This window comes from Ziziphus jujuba, chromosome 5 (genome assembly GCF_031755915.1).
Source record: "Ziziphus jujuba cultivar Dongzao chromosome 5, ASM3175591v1".
Taxonomy (NCBI): domain Eukaryota; kingdom Viridiplantae; phylum Streptophyta; class Magnoliopsida; order Rosales; family Rhamnaceae; genus Ziziphus; species Ziziphus jujuba.
The window spans coordinates 20,686,955-20,700,494 of NC_083383.1; the positions used below are offsets into that span (position 1 = coordinate 20,686,955).

The 13,540-nt window shown below is 35.6% G+C and overlaps 1 protein-coding gene across 5 annotated transcripts; it reads right to left on the reverse strand.

Annotated features, from left to right (window-relative positions):
• Positions 1-1,197: 1,197 nt before the first annotated feature.
• Positions 1,198-12,533, reverse strand: LOC107421353 (serine/threonine-protein kinase CTR1). Of its 5 annotated transcripts, none has more exons than XR_007241474.2 (17): positions 10,952-12,531; positions 9,981-10,279; positions 9,746-9,890; positions 8,396-8,511; positions 8,061-8,269; positions 7,104-7,283; positions 6,783-7,016; positions 6,645-6,685; positions 5,937-6,005; positions 5,284-5,384; positions 5,107-5,191; positions 4,920-5,018; positions 4,762-4,830; positions 3,895-4,026; positions 3,695-3,789; positions 2,469-2,717; positions 1,198-1,737 (listed from the first exon to the last, which is right to left on the reverse strand). XR_007241474.2 is itself a non-coding variant. In XM_048475732.2 (17 exons), the coding sequence occupies exons 1-16, from the start codon at positions 11,810-11,812 to the stop codon at positions 2,621-2,623; spliced, it is 2,832 nt and encodes a 943-aa protein (XP_048331689.1). In that variant the 5' UTR covers positions 11,813-12,531; the 3' UTR covers positions 1,198-1,737; positions 2,589-2,620. The 5 variants fall into 5 exon arrangements, 3 of the variants coding, with proteins under 3 accessions (XP_048331689.1, XP_048331688.1, XP_048331690.1); XM_048475732.2 differs by having other exon boundaries at positions 2,589-2,717; XM_048475731.2 differs by lacking the exon at positions 1,198-1,737 and having other exon boundaries at positions 2,210-2,717; positions 10,952-11,999; positions 12,112-12,531.
• Between the last annotated feature and the right edge of the window lie 1,007 nt (positions 12,534-13,540).

Consider the following 13,540-nt stretch of genomic DNA (forward strand, 5'->3'; position numbering starts at 1 on the left):
TAAGTCCATAAATAGGCTAAGGTTCACAAATAAAACCTTAAAACACTAGGTTAGGTTCACAAAACAAAACCTTAAAACACTAGGTTAAAACCTGCCATAGAGATTGGCAAACAATAGTGTTGGCTGAATTTCAATCATTTCCTAATCTAATATGAATTAATTAATTTCTTTATTTGAAATAAGAATTAATTAAAATAATAAAATATCAAATTTTCTAAACTAATTTGTCCAGCAAATAAATAAATAAAAACCAAAATAAAGATTATTTCCTAAAACAAAAGTCAAATGTTCAAATTAGAAAACTAGTTGACTAGTTTGTCAAACAAGCTGTCTTTGACCAATCATCAGCTAGATTAGGCTCCAAATCAGCTCCCCTATACCATGTAGGATGCCAAATTGGATTAATATAGATTCTCATACATTGTCTCTTGATTGGAATAAGTCAAAATTGCTTGATTAACAAAAGAAGTCAAAGTCAGCACCAAAATGAACATTTTCGACCAAAAAGATGAGTTATGCGCACAAATGGAATTTAAATACTTTTGCATCTACCTTGATATGATTCCATAGCCTCTTAGTGATATCAATTGAGTTCATAAAGTATTGAATCCATTCCTTACTGCTCGGGGTCCAAAATGTACCAAAACAGCTTGCCGAGTCCATTTCTGCCTTCGTAACTTGGATACACAAGATGGGCTTAGGATCTTCGGGTATTGTCATATCCTCTTGAGATTGAATCATTTCTTGAATGAAACTAACCAGAGTGTCCTTGAATTTCCTAGCTTGTGTCCTAGTGATGGATCCCGTCTTCATTTGTTAAGGATCAGCACCCCAGTAAGTAGTCGATTGTATAGGTACAAACGGATTCTCATCAATTTATGAACTAATATTTATTCCCAATGTTGACAACAAAATTCACTAAGTTGGTTATTAATCTCTCTCAAGGACCAAGAACATATTCTAACAAACTAGCACAATATATCTCTATTTTACTATGAATCTATTAGAACTCATTAAGTACAAAAAATCAATTATGTTGCATAGGATATTTTTAATATCTCAATCCTATGACATTTCTATCTTATTATATTATGATGTAATTCAATTTTTACATGTCAATCTCGAGTCAAATTATAAATCATGTAAGTAATAGCCAAACAATCACAAGCATTAAGAATTTAATAAAATACTTAAATAGATATAAAATAATCATCAATTTATTTAAAACTAAAAAAAAAAAAATTAGGTATTCATAATCCGGTTACATCGTATCGATAGAAAGAAATTTAGAACATAATGAAGTAAAATAAAACCCTAAACATATTGTTAAGCATAAAGAAGGAGAAGAAAAACTAGAAAATTATAAAGAGTAATGAACGAATTCCGTCTCCAGGCTCTGTTTCCTCTTCGATCTTTTACTTCCTTGCACGCTCTACTTCGGTTTTCAGCCATCCAAAATTTCCTTACCGATGATCTCTTGATCTCTATTTATAATACCCTAAAATGTTTCCTGTTAAAATAGAATTCACTGCCAAAATTCCTTGTCGTAAGCATGGCCAGCACCGCGGTGCCAAGACTACAGGGCTGAGGCACTCTGTGTTCCAAATTAGCTTGCACAGCACCAGAAATTTGTGGCTGCAGCACTATAATCTTATGCTAGCTGCCATCATCTTTGTAATCTAAAAATTCATCCCCACAAGCTTACATTTCACTCCCAACTTTGTTCTCTGACATTGCCTACAAAACAAACAATTAAACCATAAAATAGCTCACAAAGACTCGCAAAATATTGAGTAAAAGATAATTAAACGTACATAATGTACACTTATCAGAGCTGGGTTCAATTAAATGATATTGATCATCTCTTCTTGCAAAATTGTGCTCAATATTATACGTGGCAAGTCCACTATGATCTCTTCTTAAATTATTTCAATTCTCCCTCTTTTTTTTTTTTTTTTTTTACCGGTTTAACCAGAATATTACTCGCGTTTTGCCAAACGAAAACATACCCCTCAGTTTGCAGAATTTTCCAGCGACAACATAATTACCCTAGAGACTGTGGTACTACTTGTTTCTACTCGATTAGATATGCAGTTACATTGCAGCAGAATATAACTAATTTAGTCCACTCAAATGCGTCTCAGAACAAATAAAATAAGCACGTAAGAAATATAAAGTCCTTGAACATATATAAGGATCAAAAAACACATACAAAAAACCAAAAACAGTTCATCATCTTTTAAGATTTTCTCCCTCGATGATGAAAACCTTAGAGAGAGTTTGGTTACATTATTATAGCATCATAATCAGGCAGTACAACAATGCCGAAATTTATCTAATTCAGCCCAAGGGCCGTATAAGTTACAAATAAAGATACAAATCTAAATAAAGTTTTGAGCTTAATTCTCACATGTTAGGGGATTATAGCTTATAAGGGCAATGCTGCCTAAGGCATGCTCGTTTTTTACCTTTTAATCAATTATAGGCTTCAGAATGAAGAGCTTAACTATGCATTTCAAGTGGGGTTAGTCAAACAAATCTGTAATTTTACTAAGAACCAAACAGGTTCAGTAAACCACAGTGACTACCAAGGTTCAAAACAGCATGGTAGAGCCCCCCCTTACGTCCCCTCCATCTGTATCAGTTGCACTGGAGACTTCAGCAACTTCTTTAACGATTCAACTATACTACTAAAAGCTGGCCGCTGAGCGGGATCGCTGTAAAGCAAAGCAAAAAATTATAAGCAACAGAGAAAGGCAAACATAAAAAAAGTAATATAAACTGCACATACGTAGTTAAAAGAATTATAAAACAAAGTACCACACCAGGCTCCAGATTGAGATGACCATAAAATTAATTTTGTAAATTAGTTTGTAGATAAAGCTACAAAATAGAAAAACCAGGGAAAGTTCTAGAAAAGGCTTGCCATCTACATCATTTATCCCCTAATAATATAGCATTAGTAGTACATTCTAAGAAAGTATCAAAGTGCAAAAGCACATTTCCCGTGCTCCCCGGTAGCACAACAGATTTGCTGTAATGATTCAGCAATAAGGTAATTTCATAGTTGTATGGTATTTTCACACCATATACTATTTCTAGCTATTGATAATTTCATTCACCCCAAGCATGAATGGTTGGGTCCAAAGGACTTGGCTCTCCGACAATTCTGTTGATGCAAAAGGAATATAAATTCCGCCAAGAATTGCAAACTACGTACCATGGTGTAATCACCTTAATTTTGAAAGAGGCTGATGACTATTTTATGTAACAAATACGAGCTTTAACCCTCCTAATAGCTAGGGGAACCTCTAGAAAATGCATATGGCCTATTGAACCAATATTTAAAAAAATGTAAGATGCAAACATACATATTTATGTAGTGGGCAGATACTAAAAGATGTGTAAGTAATCCAGTACATCCAGATAGGGTTCACTCCAAACATATGTGGCTCATCTAGAATGCAGTATTGAATTAGAGACTATTTTAAGTTTTGTCCAATTTTTATTGGACTATTTTCAGTTTAGCCCAACTAAATTGGATAAAAAACAGTCCAAACCTAATACTCTAATACTGCATTTTAATCCTTGGGATAGGATCATTAAATCTTAGGACTTGAAGCAATGACAAAGAATATTCTGATTCTAACCAATCCTAATGACTAGGTTTCAAGGGAAGGATATGAAGACTTACTCAGCCCAGCAAGATTCCATCAGGGAAACCAACACTGGAGACGCATTTGGTGGGATTGCGAGCCTCCGATTTTGGAATGCAACAGCTCCAACAACCTGAAAATCAATCTCAATATGGACCAATGAGTAAAAGGAAAAAAGAAGGGAAAAATGAAGGAGACATCCTTAGCATTCATTATGTAGTATCTCTCATCATATTACCTGTGCAGGGCTTAGTCCACTCCAAGGTTGTTGCAAGGTTACAAGTTCCCAAAGGATCACTCCAAAACTGTAAACATCAGACTTCTCATTTGAGGGCTCTCCACGAAGAAATTCTGGCGCCATCCACTCAGGCTGAAAATAAAAGCAAGAGAGTTACATGTTGATTGATGCACTGCGAAGTAAAATTTCAACCTGCAAAATATTGATGGAAGTTTCCAACTTTATACAGAGAAACTGAAAAGAGGTTTACTTTTCGCATCGGACAACAGTCATAAACGACTGAACTATAAAAAAAATAGAAAAAGTGAAGGTCAAATCTCTGTCCATTCTCAGATAAGTTTACACGCACACACACACAAAAACAACAAAAAAAGTCAGAATACATCTCCACATTCATATATTTATATTCAACATAAAGAACCAAAATTGTCGATGTTGAAATGGTTATGTGAATAAATCTATGCCAGAGAAACATATGACACACTGGCAACAATTCAAACAACTAAAAACTGTAGAAATAACGGTGTTATCAGAAATCTAACTTCTGAAAACAACTATTAACAAAAATCACGAAAGCATAAAATCAGACCTAATGGTGGGACCTTTATTGTTGGGAAGAGTAAATCTCACCTGCAGAAGCTGATCCATCACCACGAAATGTTGTGCTCAAGTTTCCCACCACAAAATCCAGATTACTATCTTAACATTCATTTAGAGGTGGGGGTGTTTAGTGATAAAGATTGCATAGAAGTTTGGGGTACCACTAAAGTAGAATAATGGTTAATATGCTAAACTATATATTACAATCACATCCCCTTCAAACACCTAAGTACCAATGTCTAGTGAAAAAGGAAGAAAGAGATTTACCGTGCCAGCAACAGACTTGGAAGATATAAAGGTGTTTGCTTTAAATCTGGACAGCCCAAAATCACATACCTGACATAAAAAGCAAGGGGAAATTATATGACAAGCCAAATGAGAAAACTGTCAACAATAAAATCTATTATCCATCCTTTAATGTTTACCTTGACTGTCCAATTTTTATCAACCAACAAATTGGGAGATTTAAGATCCCAGTGAACTATAGGAGGGTTTAAACGATGGAGATAGTTGATCCCCTTAGCCTGTAATGAGACCAAAAAATTAGGATCTGCAAGAAACAAAACTTATCAGCAAAAGATTAAGTAAATAAATATACTAATTGCTACATACCACATCCAGTGCCATGCGTAATCGCCGCCTCTGATCCAAAATTTCACCGGAAGCAGGCCTGTGTATAAGGCGATATAGACTACCCCTGCTCCACCAAGACCAAGTTATACAATTTGCTAGATGTTCAGTAAGAAATATTAGTGAACCATAAAGATACAAAAAGCTGAGAAAGACTACCTAGGCAGATATTCAGTCACTATTGACAGATGTGGACGCTTTGTAACTGCACCCATGAAAAGGACTACATTTGGATGGCGTACACGTTTCATTATTGCAACCTGAATGTCATGTGATAAGTAACTTAAATCAGGAACGCCAAAGTAGTAATTGCGCAAAACAGGCATGAACATTTCACACATTATAATAGGGCTGACAAGAGTATATGACATGACCTATCGTTATTAAATACTACCATCTAACTAGAAAAGTCAACTATAGCACAAGATGATACCATTGCAACAAGATTAAGCACAATCATAGAAAACAAATTTTAAAAATTTATTTTAAGAAATTTCTTGAAACAAGCATGAACAAGAAAATTTTGGCGCTCAAATGCAGCATAAAAATAAATGCTTCAATTTTGACAATAAGTGAAAACTTGAATGAAATTCTAACAATATGACGATAAAGAACAGATAAGGAAAGAAAAGAATGGAGGGAGAAACTAAAATATACAAATGGTTTACTAAAAAATAAATAAACAGAATTAAAGTAGATCCAATGGGATAATAATCAATATAAAGAAACTGAGCCGGCGTTTTAATGATTAATGATAATTATAATAGTAATAGTAACACATGGTCAGTCATTAGAATCACTCGAGTTTCTACCTCTCTCAAAAATTCCTTTAACTGATCATCATGGAAATCCTGGACCGTAAGAACCTTAACAGCAACATCCTGCAATGAAACAGCATTACTATCTTATTAGCTGAACAAGATATTGTTGCATAAGAAAGGTACTATAAATAAGAAACAAAATCATACCTATACATATATTCAACATCCAAATGAAGGCATTTCGAAAAGAAGAAACATATCACAAAAAACTTATCTCTTATAGTCAGCCATTTCTTCCTATGTAACACCACATATTAGGAAATCAGAAGCTAAGGAGCACAGGCAAATTGAAAAGGATACAACACACATATTTCATCATAAAACAAATTGTAACATCAAGCAAGTTATACAATACCTTACCCATAAAATTATCTACACAAAGTGATTGAAAACAGCACCCCCTAAAGCTCTGTTAAGTGTGTTGTGCTGTAGCATTATAGATAATGTAGGTTTAATTTCCTGAATATTTAAGTTTGGGAATAATGATATCAGAATTCGATTGTCTATTAGATACTTTTTTCATACCATGCTACCTCCATTTCAAGTAATTTATTATATTGCACTTTAAGGCCTTTTTCATCCTATTGGGGTTTACTTTCTAACCACTTAAGCTTTTGGACTGGTCAAAATGCTAAACAATAATTGATCTTTCACATAAACTAAACTTTATAATCAAAATGCAGGGTACACGTTTCTAACCGATCCATGCCATTCAGCACGATGCACAGTCCCAAATGAACCTGAAAGGACAAAGGTAAAATTTCACATGATGGACTTCTGGAAAAGAAATTATAGTTATGGAGATTAATCTGATTAAACAGAAGATAAAGTAAATACCAGCACCAATACGCTCCTTGATATGCAACTCATCCCATGAGATCTCAAGCCAATCCATTGCAAGAGATGGTTCAAGATTCAAGTATCTGGGGATTGTCACAGAAGAAAAGTTGCCTCCATTGTCAGGTTCACTCTCAACCTCCTCAGCATCTGATTCACTGGATAAGTTCACTCTTAATTTCGGTTGCTTGGCACTCTTTTTTTTCCTTGGGCTCCTCTTTACAGCTTGATTTCCTGGAATTTAATTGTTTCCATAAGTTTCTCTCTAACTGATAGAATATATGTTACGCAGCAATGTTAAAGAAGTTTCAAAAACGTTACCATGGAAAGAAGGCATCACCGGAGTCTGGATGACACAATTCTCAAAATTCCCCTTCATCTCCAAAGGCATTGGAGAAGATTCCTTCCCAGATGTGGCTTGATAAACTGGACCATTTGTAACACCCTTTAGATTATTGGAAAAAGTATTTTCCTCAGCCTTCTGGGTTTCTTTCCCAAAGCCTGCAAGAGATTAATATATTAATTTTAGTCTGTTAATCAAGTTCATTAACTTTTGGAAGAAACATTCATCAAACATATCAAAGACTAAAATAAGTAAATGAGGCTGAATAATTATCCTGTTGCACCAGCAACATACCCTGATAAGCGAGCACTTCCAAATTTATGTCATAACATATTTCACAATTCTGTAAATCTAAAATCATTTTGCATTTCTAAAAAGAATACTTAGTACAATGCCTGCCACTAATCCACCCAAAAACTTTCATGAGAATACCATGCACAAATATTGTAAAAATTAAAACAAATGTAATATTGGTTTTAATACCACCAGTATCTAGTGGATGAAAAAGTCAAAGTCAAACTAATGTTGCTAACAGCTGACAAAACTAAACCCAGATTTACCAATTACCATGAGGTAAAAACAAATCATCTTGGCCATTAGAAATCAGTTTATTATCTAAATTCAATACAAAAACGAAGAAAAATGCACAGAGTATGGATATACAAGTATAAAACATAGCTGCAATACAATGCCATATAGCTATATGATACATTTTTTATTTCATTCAGGCTCTTTAGGTATCAACATTTCCAATCGTCTGTTAAATGCATTTGTAATCTACTGCAACTAAGAGATCTGAAGCCAACATTTCAAAGTTATTTTGTTAGTCACTGTTAAATGTTGCCTCCACCTATAACCATTCAGCCATTCCTAGACTTGTGATACCTAAATTACTTGAAAAACAAAATTTCAAAGCATCCAAGACACAACGTTACCTGCAAAAAGGGGACTTTCAGTTGGAAGACATGTGTGTTTTGAGTTTACACTTTGACAACAAGATGCACCATCCATGTAAGGTTCTTGGAATTCTTTGAGATGAGAACTTTGTAATGGTGAAGGCATTGAAGAAAGAAATCCTCCATTGATCGAGGAATCTGGACCATGCACATTTCCTGGTTCTCCAACTAAATCAACTACATATTCCCTGTCAAGAAATATATATAAGTCTGTAAAGATAAGCATCATAATATAATGAAAATGATCATTAAAGAACATCCATACACTTGAAAGTATACATATCTGGGCTACAGAAACAGTTTAAACATTTAACCTTGTGGATTGCCTGTCATCTTCAATTTTGACAAGACAAGAAGACCGATGATCAGCTGCACAATACTTGCAACCGCGAGCTATCCGACAAGGCAAGCCTATGTAGTCTGCCAACTTCTGCACTTGAAATATGTTGAACTTTAAGATATAGTCACAGGAGGATTATACCATTTACATCATTAACACTAATATCAACATTTCTGCCGATGAAAAATGATCAGCCCACCATTATACACAAGCACATATGAAAAAATGATCAACCCACCATTTTACACAAGCATATATGGATATACACATATTGGCACGAAGAGAGCACCACTAAGAGAGAGGATACTATCTGCCACTCTCGCATTTTGACAAGTATGTAATGCACATGTTCACTATCATAAAATCAAGCTGGGGAAAATAATGATTTGGGTTTGACCTTATATCTGCACAAGAAGTTGGTCATATCACCTCAAAAGGTTACATATACCTCAATTCAATGGTCAGGGGATGAAAACTCTTAATTGACTTCTCTATCTAAATTTGGGTGTTAATTTGATGCTTGTAATTTAGTTGAATTCTCATGTGAAAGCAATTCACCCTGTTCACACATTCATATATGCTTTAAGCAAACAAATTCTTGCACAATTATGGCAACGTACTCTGAAGTTCACTATTCTCCAATACAAAACATAAAACGTAGCTCGAAAGATTAAGCACAAGGAAGGATAAATATAGCAGTTGTAAAACTTCAAAATCACAAATTTGTTCCACAAATGCAAAAATATAATTCTACTGGAAGGTTTTTGATCCAAAAGCCTTCCTAAGCATTGCCAAATATAGTGCTTAAACTGGGATTTTCTTTGACAAATAACATGGAACACTTGGTTCAAGATATTACTCATCAACAAAGCAATTAACTGCTCTACAAACTATTATGCAAGCTACTCTTCATGAATCCTAACACATAAAACCCACCAACTCCCTCACAAGACGATTCTCATTATCCCTTTATTGGTCATAGTCAAAGCCTAACGCACAAAAGAGTAAACAACAAATGTTCTCCTATTTATATTCATAACACATTGCAACAGACAAGCATCTCATGAGACATAAAACCAAAACCAATTTTACATTATAAGCACAAATATCAAATTACAAGTATCTAAAATATCACTGGCAACTAAGTCTAAAATCCTACCAATAAATAGACTTATAGTACACCACCTAGGTCTATAAATTTCAACACAGTGCTTACAAATGTGTACTTAATACTTGTGACCTATCAGTATGAATGAGATCAAACTGTGATTGGAAACAGAAATTACAAGCATAAATTACACAACCATATAACGCAATTTGTCACCTTGAAAAGAATAGCGCGATGCCTGCAAAGCCCCATAGAAAGACTGCCGATGGGGACCACAATACATTTCTGAAAATGCCTCAACCTTTTGCTTACCAGTTTCCAGCGCATGTGAAGATCCCCTTGTTCAACAGGGAAAGTGCCCCTATAAATTTTAAATGCCAGAACAAATAAAAATTAAAGAACCTGAAAACAAAAAGTTAAAATGAGGAAGACGATGAAAATAAAAACGCACCCCATATAGATGGCAACAAGTTTCCCTAGTTTTTCCACCAACACTAACGTATTCTCTGCAGCGCAATACAGCTCTTGCGCCTTATCTTGAAGCTCCTTCAGACGAGAGTCTCCTCGCTTATCAATAAGGACCACTTCCATAGATGTCTCACTGGGTTCGATTGCTTTAAGTGACATCAATGGTGGTAGGCGTTTTCCTTCCTCCGGATCATTGCACATCACCCACACATATGGATTCATCCCCAAAATGTTATAAAAACCATCTGATATCTTGTCAGTGTAAGACAAGCAGCCACTCACCTGAAAAAATAAAAAAAAGTGCAAGTTAAGCTTCATCAAATTTTGGAATGCCATCGCAAATATTTCAAACTTAAAAAGTTATAAACTCTACAGCAATAAATTCATGAACACCATGTCTTAAAATTTTTTTCCTTTTTTTGACATTAAGTTGTCCTTGAATTAATCAGAGACCCCCTGATTCAGTGGATATGATATTTTAATGATAATCATAATATCGATACCAGTAAGCATTAGGGAGATGGAGCCGGATGAATTGCAAAAACAAAAAGGAAAATAACGTAAACCGCAAGGCACCCAAACACGAAACGAGACCAGCTAAGTTGGGAACAAGTAAAACCCAGGGATAGGAGTCTCAACCTTAGGACTGTTTCCAAAAAAGCGCTTTTGGACTACTCGGTAACTACACCAATTTAGGCAAAACTGAAGAATCAGATCCAAAAAGTAAAGACTTGTTTTGGTAGACCTTAAAATAATATATATATATATATATATATATTGTAGCTTTATTCACTTGGCTTGTATTGTTAATAAGCGACGAGACTTTCCGGTTAAGAAAACGAAATATAGGAATGGTAAAATAATTAACAGTGGACTGGAAAAAAATAAATGCAAAATGAGCCGTTAGTTCAGTAGTATGTTAGAGCAAGCTCAACTTGCACAGAGACGACCTACCCAGAGTCGATAAGAAACGATTTCGGCGTTAGAGGACTCAGGTCCAGAAACTTGCATAAGAAGAGGCTCGGTATGATCAAGAAAAGCTTGAGAAGTGAGCCTTTTAGCCAACGCAAGCCGTAGATAATAACTCTCCTTAGTCTTCTGCGCCAAGCTCCCCCTATTCTTGTCCACCTCCTCTTCCTCCTCCACCTCCACTTCCTCATGTCTCGCCGTGGAAAACGACGACACTTTCGAATAACTGTCCTTAACATCGATCGACAGATTCCCATCTAGAGTCGTCCCAGAGAACAAACTTCCCGCATAGCTACTCCCACTGGAAACTCTCGGCAACGAAACCTGCCGGTCGAAATTCCTATCCACACTCCGATCCTTAACCACCGACTCAGGCGGTGCCACTTCGGGAACCGACTCAGGAGGTGGTGGGATAAGAAGCTCACGGTCCTCATCGCGCGGTGGTTTCACGTGCGCCGCGGTGGTGGAACGTTCGGCTTTCTTCTCGGCCAACCAATCGCAGAAGGCTGCGAAATGTTGTTGCTGTTGCGGTTTGACTTGCTGTGGCTGTGTGTGCTGTTTGGTGTGTGATTTTCCATGACCCGTGAAGAGCTGCGATACAGCTGAGGATTTGCTGTTGACAGAGAACTGTTTTGATGGCTTTCTGTCGCTTTCGATTTGAAAGTTACTGATAGTGTCCTTGCATGTAGGGGTAGGGGGGGTGGTGGTGGTGGTGGTGGAAGTGGGTGTGCTAGCGGTCGCTGTTGATACCTTTTTCTCGTGATCCGCCAACAGCTGTTTGGAAGATTCATCGAATCGTCGATCCGGGAATTGCCTCGGAAAGAAGTAAGTGGTTCTGTGAGGCATTTTTCACGGGCTTCCCAACACCAATCAAACACCAAAAAAGGAAAGAAAAAAAAAAATTCCTCCGCCTTCTTTTTCTTTTTATTTCTTCCACCCCACGCGCTCACGAACACCCTCGCACGTGCTCACAACCAACGCTCCGTAATACTCCACTCCTCCTCCTCCTCCTCCTCCTTCCAAGTCTCTCAAACTCCGAACAACAAGATCAAGAAAAATCCAAGCTCATTATAATATATAGAAAACAGAACGAAAACAAAAACCCAAATAAATAAATAAAAAGAAAAAAATCCTGTTTTCCGTACAATCACTGCAAATTCTTCACGTACACGTTGATCAGTCTCAGAAAACAGATGAAAAAACAAACTAAGCAGTCAAAAACCGCATTCAAAACCCCCAAACAGATCCTTCAAAACCCAGAACAAGACAAAAGGATTAATTTTCTGATGCACTCGATCTCTTTTTGGATGTTTTCGTCATAATCATGTAAACAAAGAGAAACAACTCCAAGACGCGAATCAGAATTCAGTAGCCGATGCGGAGGAACCACGAAATGCAAACCAATAGATTGAAAGATTTGGCTGCAGAGATGCGATTGGAGGAGAAAGTGAATGGAAGTGTTAGAAGCCTAATGAAAGAGAAAGCGGTGGTGTGAGAGAGAGAGAGAGTCCAAAATGGATGTTAGTTTTAGGTGCGTATTATATTTTTAAGCTAGAATCGGTGGGAAATTAGAAGAGAAAAAAATATATATATGAAAATGGACAGAAAGCTAACGTGCACTTAATGCTAAATGCACACCCTATCTCTGAGGAGTACACGTAAAATTTAATACCAAAGTAGTTGCGACACGTGAGCGTTAGTGTCAGGGATGGAAAGAGTGGCGCAGTGCGCACCTAGGCGTAGGCTAGCGTTTTTGGTTCACCACCCCCGGGTCGCTGAAAGTTGCTGGCGATTATAAAATTTGTGCGAGAAAAGATGGAATATCGTCCTTGGGAAACTGCGGTTTTGAAAGTACGATACTACCCTCCTGATTTGTCTAATTGACAGTTTTGGGCCTACCCAATTTTATGGCTTTTTTTTTTTTTTTTTTTTTATTACAATTTTTTATGTTGGTTCTTTCTATAACGGCATGTGATGGTTGTTGGAGCTGATACCGTAAAGCTGTTTCGCTGAGATTTTTGGCTTTTAATGTGTTTTGGATTTTTAATCGTAATATTGTTCTCACTCGGTATGCGTGATGACATTTTCTTTTTATCATCATTTTTTCTTTTTTCTTTTTTCTTTTTTTTTTCTTTTTTTCCCCCTCCAACTAATAATCTAGTTTAAACGTATTGCAAAAATTATTTATTTTAAACAAGTTTTTTATATAAAAAAATCTATTTAATATAATTTTATTGTTCGCTATCAAACAATTTTTTATTTTCTAAAACACATAAAAAATTGATAAAGGGTTATATTTTGCTCGGATCACCATTGATATCGCAGGCCCAAAAAACATACACATCAATTAATGAATGAAATCGATTTTATTTGAAAAGTAAAACTCTTTTAGCATTTTTTATGTTAATAATTCCAATATAGGATGAAAATTAAATTTCCATCCTGTCAAAATCCCTTATTAAGAATATACAAATTTATTTTTAAATTATCCTTTAGAAAATAAAATAAAAATTGAAACTTTTTTATTATTCACAATAATTTTTCTCCACAGTTCTCTTAAATCAAAGATTTATA

What these genes read in the sequence shown, in the direction of transcription:
- LOC107421353 (XM_048475732.2), bottom strand. Translation starts at nt 11,812, where the DNA reads ATGCCTCACAGAACCACTTACTTCTTTCCGAGGCAATTCCCGGATCGA. An exon ending in CCAAGTCTGTTGCTGGCACG is followed by an intron (nt 4,027 to 4,761) that starts GTAAATCTCTTT and finishes TTTTATTTTCAG; the next exon opens with CCTGAGTGGATGGCGCCAGA. An exon ending in ATGGAATCTTGCTGGGCTGA is followed by an intron (nt 2,718 to 3,694) that starts GTAAGTCTTCAT and finishes TTTGCTTTACAG; the next exon opens with CGATCCCGCTCAGCGGCCAG.